At 39.6% G+C, this 19,186-nt stretch overlaps 1 protein-coding gene across 2 annotated transcripts in view; it reads right to left on the reverse strand.

Annotated features, from left to right (window-relative positions):
• The window catches only part of atp10d (ATPase phospholipid transporting 10D), a 58,826-nt gene that overhangs the window by 25,167 nt on the left and 14,473 nt on the right, over positions 1-19,186 (reverse strand). The window contains exons 1-7 of one of the 2 annotated variants that reach the window (XM_039785712.1): positions 17,904-18,454; positions 14,939-15,143; positions 8,526-8,611; positions 7,447-7,553; positions 3,048-3,179; positions 1,916-2,028; positions 367-619 (exon numbers count right to left, since the gene is read on the reverse strand). In XM_039785712.1, the coding sequence (XP_039641646.1) occupies positions 367-619; positions 1,916-2,028; positions 3,048-3,179; positions 7,447-7,553; positions 8,526-8,611; positions 14,939-15,143; positions 17,904-18,295 (1,288 nt within the window). In that variant the 5' untranslated portion in view covers positions 18,296-18,454. Of the gene's footprint in view, positions 1-366; positions 620-1,915; positions 2,029-3,047; positions 3,180-7,446; positions 7,554-8,525; positions 8,612-14,938; positions 15,144-17,903; positions 18,455-19,186 lie in introns of those variants that run through there. The other variant, XM_039785711.1, reaches the window with a different exon arrangement.

A 19,186-nucleotide genomic window follows, 5' to 3' on the forward strand; every position in this document is an offset into this window, starting at 1 on the left:
AAATCCTATCCTACAGACTAAAGAAAAAATCTTTGTTTGGTACTGCTCGCAAAAAAAAAAAAAAAAAAAAAATCACACTATAATAATTGTTTTATATTTTTCAATGAAAATGAGAATAATGATACAAAAATGATCATTCTCTCCAATATCGTGAATCATATCGCAATCGCAATATCAGTCAAAATAATCTTAGGATATTTTCCTAATATCGTGCAGCCCTAGCCACGGTGCGTCCCAGAAGCGTGCTCGCCACTCTGCTAAAGATACGCGCCAGGTCTATTTTCACGCGAAGCCGCGGGGTGTTAAAACAGCGAGAGCGTCCGGTCAATTTAGCAAAATACATTCTAGCAAGTTATCAGTTCTTACCGTTTTCCTCATGAGGGTATTCCACGCCATAGATACTGCAGCGGCGGAACACCATCTTGTTCTCTGTCAGAGTTCCCGTCTTATCAGAGAACAGGTACTGGATCTGACCCAGGTCCTCGGTGATGTTGAGGGCCCGACACTGAATCCTGGAGTCCAGCTGCTTGTTGTACAGGGCCAAGTCATTGTGGATGAAGTAGATCTGGCCCAGTTTCACAATCTCAATGGACACGTACAAAGAAATGGGGATCAGCACCTGTTGGGACATAGACTGGGTTTCTACAGGTTTCACCAAGTCAAATGTAACATGTATTTTTTTTCACCTTTTTTGACTGTTTTGAAGGTTTTTAGGCTTTTGGTGCTTTTTTCTTCCGGAGGAGAGACGCATGAGCATCCAGGGTAAGGTGAGACTGAGTTTACACCCTTTTTTTGGCAAGTTTTTTTAAAGGTGCCCTGCCACACGTATTTCATAACTTTGTGATAATGTCTGAAGTTCTACCATGGACTCTAACATTTTCTGTGGAAAAAATGCCTTGGTTACCTTGTTTCAAGCCACTCTAGTGTGGTATAGAAAGCCTACAGGAAGACTCAGCTCGATTTCTGCCAGTTCTCATTAATATTCAACAAGCTAAGCTGTTTGAATCTGATTGGCTAACAGCTAGCCAATGAGAGCCTGGCTGTCAGAATCCTTGACTGGGCGAGCTAATGAATAGTAATGAGCTCAGGCAACACAATGTAATTGGCCTGATTTCTCCGCTTATTTCTTTTCAGTGGCTAGAGCTGACACAGGAGGTAGCAGTTGATTTTCACATTCACAACCTAACACAAACACATATGGACCTAACATATTTAAAAAAATGTAAGTAAAAACGGTTTTGTATGGCAGGGCACCTTTAAACTTTTTTCCAATTTTTTGATGGCGCTTTTTCCCACGTTTTTTCTGACATTCTCGGCTCAGTTTTTGATACTTTTTTCCAATGTTTTTGACGCATTTTTCTAAATATCTTTGCGCTTTTTTGACATTATATTGAAGTTTTTGACACATTTTTAGGCCTTTATTAGACAGGACAGCTTTAGACATGAAAGGGGAGAGAGAGGGAGAACGACATGCAGCAAAGGGCCGCAGGTCGGAATCGAACCCGCGACCGCTGCATCGAGGACTACGCCTCTGTACAGTATATGGGCGCACGCTCTACCAGGTGAGCTCCCAGGTGCCCAAATGTAAGACTTTTTAAGACCTTTTTTAAAGACCATTATGAATTAAATTTAAGAACTACGTATATCACGACATAAAAAAAAATGTAGATGAAAGAGTCCTGAAACATTGTCTAAAACAATTCCCCGATTTTCTCATTGGCATTATAGGACTGGTTTCTAGATTGGCTGCAAACTACAGTAAGTTGCATGTTGGTCTCATTTGTAGTTATAATACAGCGAATTATATTTGGACTATTGACGGAAAGAACTACAACACCTACACCTTCTAAAGCACTGCAAAATGAGAGTGCAAAATGCAGTTGTTGACCTGGGACTGAAAGGACTTAGTGTCTACCTGCAGCACAATGATCATCGTCCAGAAGACGTAGAATCCAGCCAGGGCTGGAGACGTCTCCGTATCAACCTGAAAGAGAGGGTCTTTGAGGTTGTTCAGCCAGACGCCGTGACCTGAAACACACAGAGACACCGGAGCGGCTCATCACTCTGAGCAACTGTGCAAGCTGGACATGGTTCAATCCCTTCACGTCTCTGGAGCGTTCACTGGTTCTTTTTTGTCACTGTTGTTTTGGGGACTGTGTTTTTCATTGGAAAACTGGCTCTCCAGTGGTCTACATGTTGTTTTACACTGCCAGATATATGCAGCGGTGGAAGATCCTTTACTTCAGTAAAGGTACTAATACCACACTGTAAAAATACTCGGTTACAAGTAAAAGTCCTGCATTGAAAATGTTACTTAAGTAAAAGTCTGTAAGTATCATCAGGGTAATGTACTTGAAGTATTGAAAGTCGTTCTCTGGGACATGTTTTCATGCTAATCGAATGTGCCTATAGCTTGAAACAAGCTAGCGCAAACCGGTGATTAGCTTGTAACGCTAGTTGTCGGGGCAGAGGGTAATTCACTATTTTATACCACTAACAAGGCTCAAAATAGCACCACACTTTAACGGTAGCATAATGAGGGTCCCTACATATAAACCGAAGCATTGAGAACTTTGTAACTGTACAGACAGTTTATTACAAAGATAGATTATAAAGACAGTAGCGTTCATGTTTACATGCAGCGCCATCTTGGAAAACAGTCATGACCAGTCGAACCACGATCTATCTATCTTTTTAATAAACTGTCTGTACACTTACAAAGTTCTCAATGCTTCGGTTTACATGTAAGGACCTTCATTATGCTACCGTTGAAGTGTGGTGCTATTTTGAGCCTTGTTAGTGGTGTAGAAATAGCGATTTTCCCTCTGCCCTGAGTACTAGCACTACAAGCTAATGACCGTTTTGCGATAGCTTGTTTCAAGCTACAGAGACATTCGATTAGTGGCATGAAAGGAAAAGACTCAAGTAAAGTACAAGGACCTTACATTTGTACTTATGTGTGCAGTACTTGTGTATATGTACTCTGTTACATTCCACCACTGCTGTTCATAGCTGTCCTGGGAAGTGAGAGCTGTGTTGGTACACACCTATAGCAGCCGTCAGACACATGATGATGAGCAGGAGCACACACCACAGGATGTCTGTGTTCAGATGCTTTTCCAGCTGGCTGCGCTTGTACCTCGGCCCGCTGTTGTTCATCATGGCTTTAGTCTCATGACCTGAGTCACACAGTGGGAGAAGAACAGACCACACGTGCTCAGTTATACACAACCAATTACATCAGCAACACTGAAAATGTAGCAGGAGTTTAAATAACGTGCAGGGTTTCCCCCAGTGTATTGCAAGCTTGGTGGCCTTCCAGGCTTTAAGGGTAACTACCGTTACGCTTTTTTTTTTTCAACCTGGACCCTATGTTCCCATGTTTTTGTGTCTAAGTGACTGATGGGAACAACAATCTTTGACATTGGTCCAGTATTAAACGAGATCGCTGTTAATAGGGCAATTGTCTAGCTTGTATTTACCTCCACAAAAGTGCTCGTTTTGCCTCCGAAAATTAATGTTTATTTACATGGAGTCTGGTGGGTTTAGCGAACGCAATTTCGCGGATGTTCTTAAGTTTAAAAAAAGAATCTTACTCTTTAACAGAAAGGTCAACCTCCTTAGAAATCCTTTCCATAATGAAGTCAGACACCCCAGAGCCGGTCAGTGGCAAAACGAGCACTTTTGTGAAGGTAAATACAAGCTGGACAATTGCCGTATTGGGCACTTTGTAAACCTATAACATATAAAAGATATATTACACAATAAAGGAAAGGGGAAAAGCCAAAAAGCATAACATGAGCACTTTAAGAAACACAAAATGCTGACTTTTTATCCACAACCGTTCATTTCTGTACATGTTTGCGTTAATGTCTAATGGTTAAAGGATTTTCTAGTTATTTAAACAGTTCCAGATGCCTGAAGCATAGCTCAGAGAATGACATGACTGAAGGACCAGTGTCATGTTTACACTGTATACTGTACTTGTGGCTACCTCCATCTTCCTTTCAGTCTGTGGGCAAAATTTGTATTGTGTGTATAAAATACCTGCATGTAGTTGGTTGGTGGCTTCCACCCTATCTGACTGGTTCCACAAGTATTATCTCGACTCAGAATAGTTACAAAGGAGCTAGGGTTCACTTACACTTTTATCAGCACACAGTACATTTGAAACAGACAGTCTGTAAAGACAGATAAGCTCTGGCTCTACGAAAAATACTGTAGATCTGTAGATTGCAAACAATATGTCCCTACTCTCCCTTTCAGTCACCTTGACTGGCTGCTACATGTAATGTGTTTAGAATGGCCGCTACAAGGAGAGAAAAACATGTTTAGTAAAAAAAAAAAAACTAATCGAACAGCGGTAGGTAGGAGAGGGTGTGAGACTCTAACTTTTAAAATTAAATGCACCAATTTTTCTATTACCCGCACCATTTGGTGTAGGCCTATTTGTCCTTCTTTTCTCTGCACTTCTGCCACAGCCAGATCCGTCCAAAAGAAATCAACCGCTGACATTTTTGACACTTCAAATATGAGGAAAATCGTCAATGTGTTATACTGTCATTTGAGCTGACTTTCCCTTTCATTTTTTTTTTACAATAACTAAAGTACATTAGCTTCAAGTGTTACATGCTCAAAGTCAGGGTCATCGTGAACAGGACTGAACATCCCAGCAAACCTCCAACGCTCCAAAAGGAAGTCCGATTGAGAAAAAGACCTTACTTCCCGCTTGCTTTATTATCAAGTTATGTGCACCGGTGCACGCAGAGCTTAGAATTACCTGCACAGCTAAAAAAAAATGTACGTGCAGTACCGTGCATATGCACGTGGTATTTTCGAGCCCTGATAAGAGATAGAACAAAGAAGTGATAGAAGGCTTTTTGACACAGGCCATAAGCTTCCGCATGCCCTGGAATACAGGTTTAAAAAAAGGTCTCTTTCACAACTCTGAACATTAGTTAGGACAAATCATCTTTTTGGTCCATCTCAAGATCATACTGACTTAATACTTAGCCTATTACTCGGAGGGAAGCGAGTTTTAGTTCTAGCCTCACCCACTACCGATACCGTGACTTTGATACCGGTCCTTAATGATAGTTTTTTTTCATACCAATTTTATAAAACAAAAAGAAATTACACATTACCACACAAAAGTTTTTTAGCTCCTACTACGTGAGCCCAGTCTCTGTGTAACGTAGGACTCTACGACGTTAGACAGCTAATCAAAAGCCTTACTAGATCTTGGTAGAAGCATGCTGATTGGCTCGCTGACGCTGATGAGATTTACTCCTTACGTATTGAAATTGGGTCTTGAATGACGAGGCATACTCGAACACCTCAGAGCAGGGGTGGGCAAGGGCCACACTGAGAAATAAGAATCACAACCAGGGCCAGACATGTATAGTTTTTATTTAAAAAAAGTCAAATATCTTTGACAGGATTGTTGCATGTTTTATATAGCCTTCTCACTGACAGTTTGGTCAACATATAGCCCTAAAAGAGTCAGAAAAAAGTTCTTTAGCCACCATAGAAAAAAGCGACAAAAACATTGGAAAAAGTTAGAAAAAGTGGCAAAAATGTGGGGAAAAAATGCCAAAAGAGTCAGCAAAAGTGGCAAAAACGTCAGAAAAAGCTACAAAAACTAGGTGGGCCAAAATTTATTGTGAACCTAAATTGATATATGGGCCGGTTTAAAATTTGCGAGGGGCCGAATTTGGCCCACGGGCCTTCAGTTTGACACGTGTGCTTCAGAGGCAATTCGGTCGATGTCTAAAAAAGACACAGCAAACACACAGCCCTACTCTAGTAGTCTCACTTAACTTCCATAGTTAATATGTGACTCACAGGTGAGTCGGAAGGAAACGGGAAGAGCACCGCCGGATTGCACCCTGCAGTGAGGGGCTTCTCAGTGTGATCACTCTCCTTTTTTCTCTCTGTCTTTTTGAAAAATGAGTCGGGAAGCCGACAGCAAACCCTAACTTTACTTTTAATGTTCTCAAACAAAGAGAAGTGTTCTCCCCTCGTCCTAAAATGGCCCTACATCGACTTCCGGATCGACTTACTTGTTTAAAAAATACTCCCTAACCTGATTCGAACTGTACAACTTATCAGGGAAATTCCCAGCACTCACGTGCTAATGTGTTACCATTGTTACCAAATTAACTTATAAAAAAAAAAATAATACTGTATACTGTAGTTTGCTTACGCAGATCGCTCTTGACAGTTCATGTCAGCTGTCTGTAGTGTACAGGCTGCACAAACAGTCCACGGGAACCCATTTGCACGAGTAAAGTGGGTAAACATTCACTTTGGGTTTCCACTGTAACCTCATTAGGGGGACACCTGCAGGCTTATCTTTCAAATAGGTGATGTATTCCTCACCGAGTGCGGTGATTAGGCCAACGTCATGTGCTACTAGTCAGATGTTTTGTAAGTGATGCTGTGCTCTAACCAGTTTGACACGTGTGCCTTAGAGACAAGTCGGTCGATGTCTTAAAAAGACACAGCCCTAGTCTAGCAGTCTCGCTTCACACCTTTGGTTCCATTGGCGCCTGCACTAAGCCATTCGGCTGATAGCGCTAACTGGCCCAATGTTCGACCAAGGGAAAAAAACTTCTGGGGTTTGGCTCGAGGTCATGGTGCAAAGGACCCTAGGGTGAAATTACTCCGAACCATCCCTTTAATGTGCTACAGTATATGTGCTGGTTTTACTGTAAAAATAAAGTGTCTTTGAGTACCATGTAAAGCGCTATATAAATAAAATGTATTATTATTATTATTATTATTATTATTAGGCAAGGCAACTTTATTTCTATAGCACAATTCAGCAGCAATGCGATTCAAAGTGCTTTACACAAGACATAAAAACAGTTAAAAATATCATACAAATTGGTAACAGATGAAGAAACAGTTATATAATAAAATAAATGAATAAAAAAAAAAAAAAATTTAAATACAAAAATGAATTAAGAAAAGGCAGTGTTAAAAAGAAAGGTCTTCAGCCTTGATTTAAAAGAGCTGAGATTAGGAGCCGACCTACAGTTTTGCGGTAGTTTGTTCCAGATGTAGGGACCATAGAAGCTGAACGCAGCTTCCCCCTTTTTTGTTCCGACTCTGGGTATGGCGAGCAGGCCCGTCCCTGATGATCTCAAGGATCTCAACGGCTCATAGTGTTACTATTACTAATTACTAATTACACTATTACTATCACTATTACCCTTGGTCAAACACTATTACTACTATTATACGTTACATTAGCTGTGTTGTGTATAGGCTGCACAAACAGTCCACGGGAACCCATTTGCACGAGTAAAGTGGGTAAACATTCACTTTGTTCCACCTGTAACTTATCTTTCAAATAGGTGATGTATTCCTCACGAGTGCGGTGATTAGGCCGATATGAGGTGCTACTAGTCAGATGTTTTGCAAGTGATGCTGTGCTCTTACCAGCATAGACCACCATGCCCACCACCGTCTCAGTGTTGCGGACGGTGCAGCTCCTCAACAGGAGGTTGTTGTTATGGAGGCCAACGCGAAGCCCGCCGGGGTGCTCCCTGTGGAACAACACACACACACACACACACACACACACACACACACACACACACACACACACACACACACACACAGAGACAGAGAGAGAGAAAGAGAGAGAGAGAGAGCCCAGAGCTTAGTCATGTAACGTCAACTTTATTTATATAGCACATTTCATACAATGTACTTCACACAAAAGAAATATGAACTAAATGAAAATACAGCGGTGGAAGAAGTATTCAGATCCTTTACTTAAGTAAAAGTACTAATACCACACTGTAAAAAATACTGTGTTAACAAATGAAAGTCATGCTTTGAAAATGTTACTTAAGTAAAAGTATGTAAGTATCATCAGGAAAATGTACTTAAAGTATTAAAAGTTAGAGTACTCAAAGCAGAAAAACACTCCCATTTTAGAAACTGGAAACGATCCAGTTGGGTGTCTAATGGTCTAATCATCTCAGCTGCAGAGGTGTATAGTCCAGGTGCCAGAAAGTAGAAATCCTGTCCAGCAGCTGTCCCAACCATCACTAAACCAGCTCCTCTACCAGGTAGATGAGCTCGTTAGTGAAAACACCTGTTCTAGATGTAGAGGCAGATCCAAAAACATGGCAGGATTTTTACTTTCTGGCACCTGGACTATACACCTCTGCTCAGCTGGACTCGTTCATTTATAATAACATATCCTACTTTATAAACTACATGGGTTTTTTTGTGCAAAAGTCTAAATTTGTAAAGTAACTAGTAACTAAAGATGTCAGATTAATGTAATGGAGTAAAAAGTACAATATTTCTCTCTGAGTAGAAGTAGAAAGTGGCATGAAAAGAAAAGACTGAAGTAAAGTACAAGTACCTCATATGTGTACTTAAGTGCAGTACTTGAGTAAATGTACTTGGTTATCTACACTACTGATCCCACACTATATATCAATCTCATGGCGCACACACGGTGTACTTAAGTGTAGGAATGATGACGATGGAAAGGAACTCACACGTAACCTCTGAACCGGCCGAGGTCATTGTTGGGGTTCTCACACTCAACACGACAGTGGAAGCTCTCGAGGGAGAACTCCACCCCCTGGAAAACACACAAACACAACACACCCAATCAAAACCTGCAGATACATACACATTATAATAATAATAATAATAATAATAATAATAATAATAATAATAATAATAATAATTTATTAATCCCGCAAGGGAAATTACAATGTTTTCACTCTGTTGTTATTAGTTGCATTTGCTTGGCATATCCATCTGGGAACTTACCGTTGGAGAACTTTTGGGAAGGGGCGAAAATACTGGTTAGCTGATTGGATAAAACATCGGTCTATCACCACCTATGTTGGTGATAGACGTGCCAAATCAACCAATCAGATCAACGAAGCGTATGAAAATACAACCACAAGCCAGGCTACCCCTGCTGCTGCAGGCAAAGCATAGCTTGTTAGCTCAGCAAGCATGTCGGTAAAGGATATTTGCCGTTTGTGTAACGAGAATTTAGGAATAAAAGGCCCCATTTCAGGTTCCCGGTCCATATTCCAAAAGAAGGATCCAAGAGAAAAAAGCATTAGCAAGCGGCTAACAGAATTAGGGCTACCGCTGTTTGAAAATACTGGTTAGCGGATTGGATAAACCATCTGTCTATCACCACCTAAACCCGCCTCAAAACCAACACTGATTGGTCGGTCGTTTGGCGAACGGCTCCAAATTTCCACTATCTCAAGATGCCAGACTGATCTGCGAGTGGGAAACTGGAGCTCGCGAGATCAGGACGGTCTCACGAGGCTAGCTCAGTACCTAGACATGAACTAATGGAGAGATGTCAGAGTGAGGGAGTTGCCCATGGAAAGGCAACCCAAGCAGTTGGGGGTTCAATGCCTTGCTCAAGAGCGCCTTGGCAGTGCCCAGGAGGTGAACTGGCACCTCTCCAGCTACCAGTCCACCACCATACTTTGGTCTGACATATGATGAGCATTCTTTTTGAAAACAAATGTCTCCCGATATATTGTCGCTTACTCAACTTTTGTATTTGTATCGCAATTTTTCTTTCTTAAGAATTCAATTTACAAACAGTTAGAGCCTGTCTGGCTCGATTAAGTTTCCTAACAGCACTTTGGTTTTTGTTAAAGAAAGAAAAGAAAATCGCAAAACATAATACTATCGAATCGCAATATTTCTAGAATCGCAATGAATGAAAGTCGCAAAACAAATCGAATCGGCACCCATGTATCGTAAAACACATTCAGATGAGGAGATACGGGATGTCGTCTCCTGCTTCTTCACTTTTTACGTGCTGTTATTTTCACAGTGACTTTCATGGCAGAGCAGATGTGTTGAAACAAAATATGCAAATCAGGCTGCCAATTGACATCCACCGAGAATGAGAATGACGTGACTGGTGACATTTAAAAAAAGTTGATGCATGTAGAAGCAGACAGCTGCAAAGAGAGCCACCTGCCTTCTTAGTGCGACTGTGTACATTCATGGGTCTCTTGCTGACAGAAAAATCGGTTTCTCTTTTCCACAAGATGTCACCTTCAGTTAGGTGTGTGTGCACACAAGCTTTTCATTAGTTCCATTTGTGCTTTTTACGCCTGGAGTGAGTCAGTCCTGAGCCAAGGCCTTTCATATGGAACACGTAATCTGCTAGATACTGTAATACAGCTGCAAATGGCACACTTAGCCTACAGTAGGCCTACATTTAGGGCTGGGCAATAAGTCAATATGATAATCGTCTTTCAATGGGCTCATATCGTGATGAAATCATATATCGTGATATACACTTACGTTGTCTAAATTGATAATAACAAGCCCATACTAACTCAAATTTCTCAGAAAGTCTGTTGAGAAACATATATATAATTTGAAGAATTGCAGATTTGTTTCAACATCACGCTATTGTTGTGCATGCATCTAAATACAGTCAGTATATAGTGTAGCTGAATTTTTTTTAAATATAATTTCACTTGAAACTGTTTACCAGATTATTGATGTTTATTTATCTATAATCTCATTGTAAAAGATACTTTGTGAAAGCACCAGTTGTCAACCCTACAATATCGTCGCAATATCGATATATTTGGTCAAGAATATTGTGATTTTCTCCATTTCACCCAGCTTACAATATATTAAAATTATGAATAGTATTGATCCTTCATAAATGTTAATGAGATGTACTATGCGGTACTAAACAACATTACCACTAGGGCTGCTCCCTCTTAGTCGATTAGTCGACTAATCGGTCGTTTTGGTCTTAGTCAACTTAGATTTCTATAGTCGATTAGTCATGTTTTATGCTTTTTTCATGCTTAATGACTTATTTCCTAGAAATGTACGAGCACATCTCTGATAAACAATAATTAAAGTTGTGCTTTTGCATGACTCTTTGTGGAGAAACTCAGATTTACAGATCTGTCGATTAAATCAACTAATCGATTAGTCGATACAATTGAATGAGTGTCAACTAAGAATTTCTTCAATCGAGCACAGCCCTAATTACCACAAACTTGAGCCTCAAAAGTGATCATAGAGACTTAGATCAGAAGATAAGCTGAGAACCAGACTGTGGGAGCAATAGGCTGGATTCAACAAGAGAATGAAAAATATGAACTGCTTCTGTCGGCCAAGCTCTTCATCGCTTTTAAACAGACCAGACCAGACCACTTCCTTCATCAAGGCAGAGGATATGGTGGCCTTCTCCCATATACAAATGAAACCAACACTTGGTGGCTGCTGAACTCTATCATCCTTCTTAAAAGGTGCCCTGCCATACAAAACCGTTTTTACTTTCATTTTTTGAAATATGTTAGGTCCATATGTGTTTGTGTTATGTTGTGAATATGAAAATGAAAATGAACTGCTACCTCCTCTGTCAGCTCTAGCCACTGAAAAGAAATAAGCAGAGAAATCAGGGCAATTACAAAAGCTGGTCAGTCTGACATCATGTTGCCTGAGCTCATTACTATTCATTAGCTCGCCCAGTTGGGCTGGGTAAAGGATTCTGACGGCCAGGCTCTCATTGGCTAGCTGTTAGCCAATCAGATTCAAACAGCTTAGCTTGTTGAATATTAATGAGAACTGGCAGAAATCGAGCTGAGTCTTCCTGTAGGCTTTCTATACCACACTAGAATGGCTTGAAACAAGGTAACCAAGGCATTTTTGCCACAAAAAAATGTTACAGAGTCCATGGTAGAACTTCAGACATTACCACAAAGTTATGAAATACGTGTGGCAGGGCACCTTTAAATGATTCTCCAAAGTCATCCGCAACTCTTCTGAGGGACGACTCCCTTCATTCTCCATTTATAAAAAGAAGAAGAATTAAAAAGGAACAAAAAACTGAACTGAAACAAAAAAAAATCCAACAACTTATATTGATGCAAGTAACCAAACAGGGGAAACCCAGAGTGAATTAAGAAATGTATACTATTGTACTAAATTAAATAATGAATAAGAAAACACAATTCCCAATACACAATTTCCAACATGGCCATACATGTGGTCAAATCAAATCAAACAAAATCAAGAATAAACAAACGACTCAGCAAGAAAGCCCACACATTCACTCGAAAAGATAAATTAAATCTTTAGAAGTTTTTATGTATGCCACTTAAATCTAACCTGACGTGTCAGATGGTTTGTGATATGGCGATATGGCGAGAATCCAGCTGCCGTGCAAACGAAACTTAAATCATCCAAACTAAATTTAACATTATGGTAACCAACCTAAATCTTCCTCCCTTAACTTTAGAGTTAATTAGCAAGTCTTCCCAAAACATACAGAATAATTGACTAAAAGCGATTCAAACCAACACCATACATCCATACACTACATACATTACTGATAAACTGATAGCACGTTTACCTTTGTTTATTTAAATAAATTTGATTTAATTGAGCAAACGTGTGTTCTCCACATTCTGTCATACCTTTGAGCCAGGTCATGACATGGGGGCTCCTTAAATCAGACCTTGGTAGCAATTCTTTTCCTTGTTATGTTGGGGTGGAGTATCACATATGATTTTCGAGTTTAGTTTGAAGACCTTAAAGGAGGGCTTTTCCTTTGCTCAGTGTTTAAAAGGTAAACATGTTATCAGTTTATCAGTAACGTATGTAGTGTATGGATGTGTGTAGGTGTAGCAATGTTAGAACGCAAAAGTAACTCAACCCAAAGTACAAACAAAGCAAGCAACCTTGAGGAGGGAGAGAGGAAGAGTGACTGCCCAGGCACTCCTATTTATGGACATGCAAGTAATCAGTTCATCCAGTTCAGTTCATCAGTCCCTATTAGCCAATCCCCAGATCCCAGCAACCAAAGGGACTTAATAGGTCTTGAGGCCTAGGAGCCGTCACACAACAAAGAGCAATCTTTTTAACCATCCTATTAATGGTATTAATGGTAATGATAAAAGGTAAGATCCCCTGTTCTACAACAAATGTCATCTATAAGCTGAACAAAGATATCTAAGGATATCAAAACATCTCCATCAAGAACTCTATTAGATGTATCACCTTCGAACCGAGGACACCGGTGACTACATAAAGAATTCTGTGCTAAATCCTTTGTTATGATTAGCTTTGGTTTTCAAAGCAGCATTCTATTTGCCACTATGGCTTGTTCTGTCGATGAACGTGTATATATGTATGTGTGTGTGTGTGTGTGTGTGTGTGTATGTATATTTACAGAAGATGAAAATGTAATGTAGGTGTAAGTATTGATACAAATGTAAATGTGTTCAAATTATGATTGGTGGTCAGGCGAAACCAATGGAAGACTAATGGAATCAGGATTGTAAGAATTGAATGAGAGATGACCAGATGGAGTGTGGTTCTGTTGCAATGTTTTGTGATAGCCAACGGATACATTTTATATGTATGAACAGTGTATGTTTTTAGTGTTCCTTGATTTCAAGTTTAAGAGGATAAATGGTAAATGGCCAGCATTTATATATTTGTATTTATATAACGCTTTTTCTAGAGTTAGCGAGCAATCAAAGCACTCTACAGGCACCATTCACCCCATTCACACACACACATTCATGCACTGGTGCCCGAGGCTACTATACAAGGTCCCACCTGCTCATCTGCTTTTTTTGTTCAGGTTAATTGTTGATATGTCTCCTAGTAAGCAGAGTGAGGGGGATAATGGCCAGTGGCAGCCCAGGAAGAGGGATGTGTAGTGCCAGGTAGCGTAAACATAGATATCCAGGTGATTTTGTGTGCTGTACAATCGCATTTCTGAAGAAAATCCCAACTTTGTGGAGTATGTTCTACTGTACGAGCTGTCGGTTTGCATTTAAATTATGGATAAGAGGTTTTGCAAATTTGGTTCAGAAGTAGGAATCAGGAGTAAGGGATAACTCTAGTTCCCATTTTATTGATGGTTTGAATCGCTTTTAGTCAATTATTATATATGTGTGGGGAAGACATGCTAATTAACTCTAAAGTTAAGGGAGAAAGATTTAGGTTGGTTACCATAATGTGAAAATTAGTTTGGATGGATGATTTAAGTTTCACTTGCATGGCAGCTGGATTCTCGCCACATTGCCATATCACAAACCATCTGACGCGTCAGGTTAGATTTAAGTGGCATACATAAAAAATTCTAAAGATTTAATTTATGTTTTTGAGTGAATGTGTGTGCTTTCCTGCAGAGTCATTTGTTTATTCTTCATTTTGTTAGATTTTGATTTGTCAAGTTTTTACCACATGTATTGCCATGTTGGAAATTGTGTATCGGGAATTGTGTTTTCTTATTAATTATTTCATTTAGTATAATTGTATATTTTCTTAATTCACTCTGGGTTTGTAAAGTTACATTGGCGATAAGAATTGAATTTGAAGAAACATTTTTGGTTTAAATGTAATAAAGCAAAAAGCATTCTAAATGGTTGTGAGTCCTTGGGAAGCAGACATCGCAAATGTATAAATGCATATAAAGTTAAAGATTTAGTGCATAACTTTTTCATATGATTGAACGTCCGTTACATTCAAGCCAATGCCAAATGAGTTGCTATCAGCTCAACACAACTCTCTCTGTATTTCTCAGTATGGCTATGTTCAGAAGATTGTGTCGTCCGGTGACTTTCCCGCGCAGAAGCTCGAGTGAAGATATTTACCTTTTCTGAAGAGTCCATCAGGTTTTTTTAATCCTCCGTGTCCTCATTGGTTACTAATAACTGCGTGGAGGAGGGGTGGGGGCGCGTGCGCAATCACAGAAGGTTTGTATCATGTGGATGCGCAGACAGTGTTGTTGTCATTACTTAGAATTCCTCATGGGGGCGACAGAAACTACGCACTATAGCTTTAATTATAAGGACGAAAACAATGTTTGCTCTAGGCGGCCACACATTAAAACAAAGACACATCTTAGCTATTAATCCACTTTGTGTATTATTACCTGCAATGGGAGGTCTGAAACCACCTGTCTTTGTTTCAGGTTGGTCTCTCCGTCCAGGTTGGCGGTCTCAATGTAACAAACCCCACGCGGATCAGAGGAATACAGCAGCAGCATGTCAGCTGGGATGATTTCATTACAGGACAGACGCACAAAGTCTCCAACTCGCACATCCTTCCAGCGCTGGTCAATGTAGGCTTTCTGCTTGCTGTGGACAGAAGAAAACGTCTCAGGCAAATGATCAAATACTGAGAAAAACATGAGGTTATAGTATACACTGACACACTCAAATGGCAAAAAGATCCAGAGTGGTCCGTTTTGTGAGACTTTACTAGCAATAAAGGCTTACTTTTTACTTTATTGAACACAGTAAAGATAGAGCCCAGACAGTGGTAGAAATGGACAATTAGTACTGTACTCAGTACTTGAGTATTTCCATTTATGCTAGTTTGCTACATTTCAAGTTATGATATGTGGCAAAGCATGTAAAAATAGTCTCCACAAGTCACCACACAGATAAGAAGGGCCTCCGTCTTATTCTCAGTAAGCTGGAGGAAATTTTGGGTCATGCAGCATTTGACATTCTCAACACAGCTTAAAAGAGAGTGATGGTTATGTGCTTGACTCGGTTTTAAGGGGAATTATAGCTGCGTTTCAGCGTACCAATGGCTAAAGGATGTTGTTTTTCCAAAACACAGAGCCCACTGGGAGTAAGTCAGTTTTTTTTTTTTCTTTCTTTCTGTACAGCACTTGGCTTGGCTTAACGTGTTTATTTCCTGTGCAGTTTCTAATGTTTTTGGTTGTTTTTTTAGATTCTGGTTCAGTGTGGTAGGTGCAACTTGATTTAGTTTGTGGAGTGGAATTTTTCTATATTTCGTTTGCTGTTGTCATATTTTATGTTTGTCATGTATACCTTGATGTGATTTGATGCCTGATGCAGATCAAATTTCCTTTGGGATAATAAGGTTAAAGTTTAAAGTTGAAGTTGAGCAAATATAATGCAAATAAAAAAGGGTCTACGATGGAGCCTTGGAGAACACCGCAGAAGACAGTAGAGGAAGAAAAATGACAATTATAACTTAACCTGATCTATATTGCTGATAGGAATTAGACCACTGCAAGACGCTGAATGCCTACTGCACATCTTAGACAGTCCAAGAGTATCAAATGCCACAGAGAGGTCCAACTACTTTAAAATGGCATACAAAGACAGATTTAACTAATTTGTTACCATTTGGCAGATTATACTGTGCATCCTGAAACCTGAATGGAATTTGTCCAAAATGTAGTCTTGATTTAAAGGTTGTGAGAAGATAACTTTTTCCCAGACACTGGTTGGAAGAACTTATTTGATCATTTACTAATTGTGATGATCTTTTAACGCACGAATAAACCCCCTAAGTGCCACTCAAATTTGAAACATTACAGTCTACAGTTCTATCTACTGCAAGCATGCTGCTTATTGATAATTTGGCTCCAGCTGATTACAACCAACAGTTAAGCTGGTTATCACAATGTCGATAATACTTTATCTTCTTCTTAATGGTCAACATTTTGGAGATCCACTATAAAAGATATGTAAAACAGACATCAGGATTCATTCAAATGAAAAGAAGCAGAAAGACTGCCGGTGGACACAATCAGCTCAGAAAGACAAACACACACAATGGAGAAACATGCCAATACTATCACACCACCTCGGGGTGATATGTGTATACATTAGGTATGTAAAAGTGTATATGAAGATAAGTGAGTGAGGATGATGAATACCATTGTTAAACAATAAATATTAATGCAATACCGTATAACCTTTAATAAGGCTTGTGACCATGGAAACAGTGCCTGCCTTTAAAACTGTAATTTATATGTCAAATGAATTTTATGAAAGTGCTATTTGCCAACAGGGAGTCTGCTTTCTTCTTACAAGGTCAGAGAGAAAAAGTGCTGCTTTGAGTGACATGTATTATTCACACATACCGTGGATACAATAAGTGGTTAATTATTACACTCACAGTCTATACTGTCTAACCATTTCCAGGCAGGGCAGAGGAATTACTTAACTATTCAGGTAGGTACTGTACATGTTAAGGTCATGAGGTTCTCCAAGATAAAATACTCCGTTTTTTTTTTTTGCAATCTAAATACAATATAAAGACATAATGTTGTGCAATTATATTAATAAGTTACCACAGAGTGGTGGATGTCATGCATGGCTTCTAACAGTAACAGTAAAAACAGTTCAGGAGCAATTTATAAATGTGCTGCTGGATCAGAATATAAGTAATGCCTTAAATACAGATACGTCTCCCCAAAAAGAGATTATTTTTGGGAAAGGTTTTCACAAATGAGCAGGGTCTTATGTTTTATGAAGTGTGGATGGACAGCTGCCATTTCAGTTTCTCTTTTGAAAACTTCAGTTTCTAATTAGTTTCAGCTTTATCGATTTTATTGCCATTTTAATGGCTTTCCTAAGGCATGCTTTAAAAGTGTGTTTTGTTATTTAGACTGTATTTGCACTTTATTATAACCTAGTTTACACACACAATTGATCATGTGTGCATGACAGTCTAAATGAATACATTGTCAAAAATGTCTCTTATAACACAACTTAACATTATAATTAAACTGTTGGTGAAACTGTGACTGAACACAGTAGCAGTCAGTTTCACTGAAACTACAGTATTAAAAACATTTATCGAGAAACATGTATCAAGAGTTATGGTGCACATTGACAGAATCAATGTGCAAATTTGGGTTAATTTTAGTTCAATCATTTGCATCTCTGCTAACAATATAACTTGTGCCAACAACAGCTATGATCAAAGCTCAAACAAGGGAGCACACAACTGAGTCACAACTATCGTTCTTGGATAACGCTACAGTAAATATACGGTCCCACAAGAAAAACTTATCTCCATTGTTGGTTGTTGCCGCAACAAACTCGACTGAAAGCAACATTTAACCCTACCTGCTGTAAACATGGCAGAGAAGGCTGTTGATCGAGTGATCCGATTTAAACCTGCGGTAGTCTTCCCAGATATCCTTGGCCGCTGTCATTGACAACACCAGTATGATAGGAGCCAGAGCGATCTGTGGCTGGAAGGCCTCCACAACAGGCACAAAGTTCAGAGCAGCAAGGAAGATGAAGTAGACATTGGCCAAGCGATGGAGCTGCTCAAACAGATTCTTGGGCAGGAAGGAGAGGAGAGAATACTTTGTGGTCCGAATCTTGTTGCCTTTATACAACTTCAGAAGTTGACTCAGTTCCTCATCCTCTGTGAAGGAAGGTACCACGGTCCTCTTCTTCCGCAAGCGCTCCTTGATAGAGTTAAGACGGGACGGACATTCCAAGCTATACATGAGTCCACTGCTCCAGTGGATTCAGATCTGCCTGCCAGGTTTATGTCTCCACTTAGAAGCCTTACCTACCTGCAACCGTTCTCTAATTGTAAATTTTCTTCCACATTCATGCTGTCCAACAGACCATTCTGATGTTGGATATTTTCCCCTGTCCCTACAGATATGGACATGGCAGGCAATGGGGAAATGGAAGGATAGACGGTATTAGATATTACCTTGGTGACAAAATTCATCGCCACTCCTCTAAAGGGCACTCACGCTGTAAACAAACTCTCAAGGTTCAAGTTTAACAACTGCCTTAAAAGACAGATTATGTAATCAGATATATGAGAAATGAGGGTCAAGGAGCAGCAGCAGGCATTGTGCAGCCATTGATTTCCTTTGGGATCAGAGCAGTGGACAGATTCATATATCTAATAGTGAAATTGAACAGCGTAGTTTGTTAACGCTTTCTGATAATATATTACTGTACATTCTAGCATATTGAAATGATGGCTCTTCTAAAATTACTGACATAAACACACAAAACAGTTACGCTGAGTTATTGACTGTAACTTTTATTCTTGTATTTCATACCTGTCTTATTCTATTTTAGCTGTGTTTATATTCTCTTTGACGGATGTTTTTAATTGTTTTATACAAAGCGCTTTGACTTGCCTTTTTGCTGAAATGGACTATACAAATAGGGCTGCCTTGCCTTGCCTACAAAAATTGTTTTACTAAATGCCCTTTGGAGGACACAAAATGGCTGCCTGGATTACTGGCAACATCGTTTCCAGTCCAGGAAGTGATAGAGTTATCTTTTTTATTGTTTTCATAATGCAGGAACAACTAGAACTACAGCTTTGTGGTTGCATGCCTCCACCAACCAGTGTTGGTCTGTCCAGACTT

This window comes from Perca fluviatilis, chromosome 20 (assembly GCF_010015445.1).
Source record: "Perca fluviatilis chromosome 20, GENO_Pfluv_1.0, whole genome shotgun sequence".
NCBI lineage: Eukaryota > Metazoa > Chordata > Actinopteri > Perciformes > Percidae > Perca > Perca fluviatilis.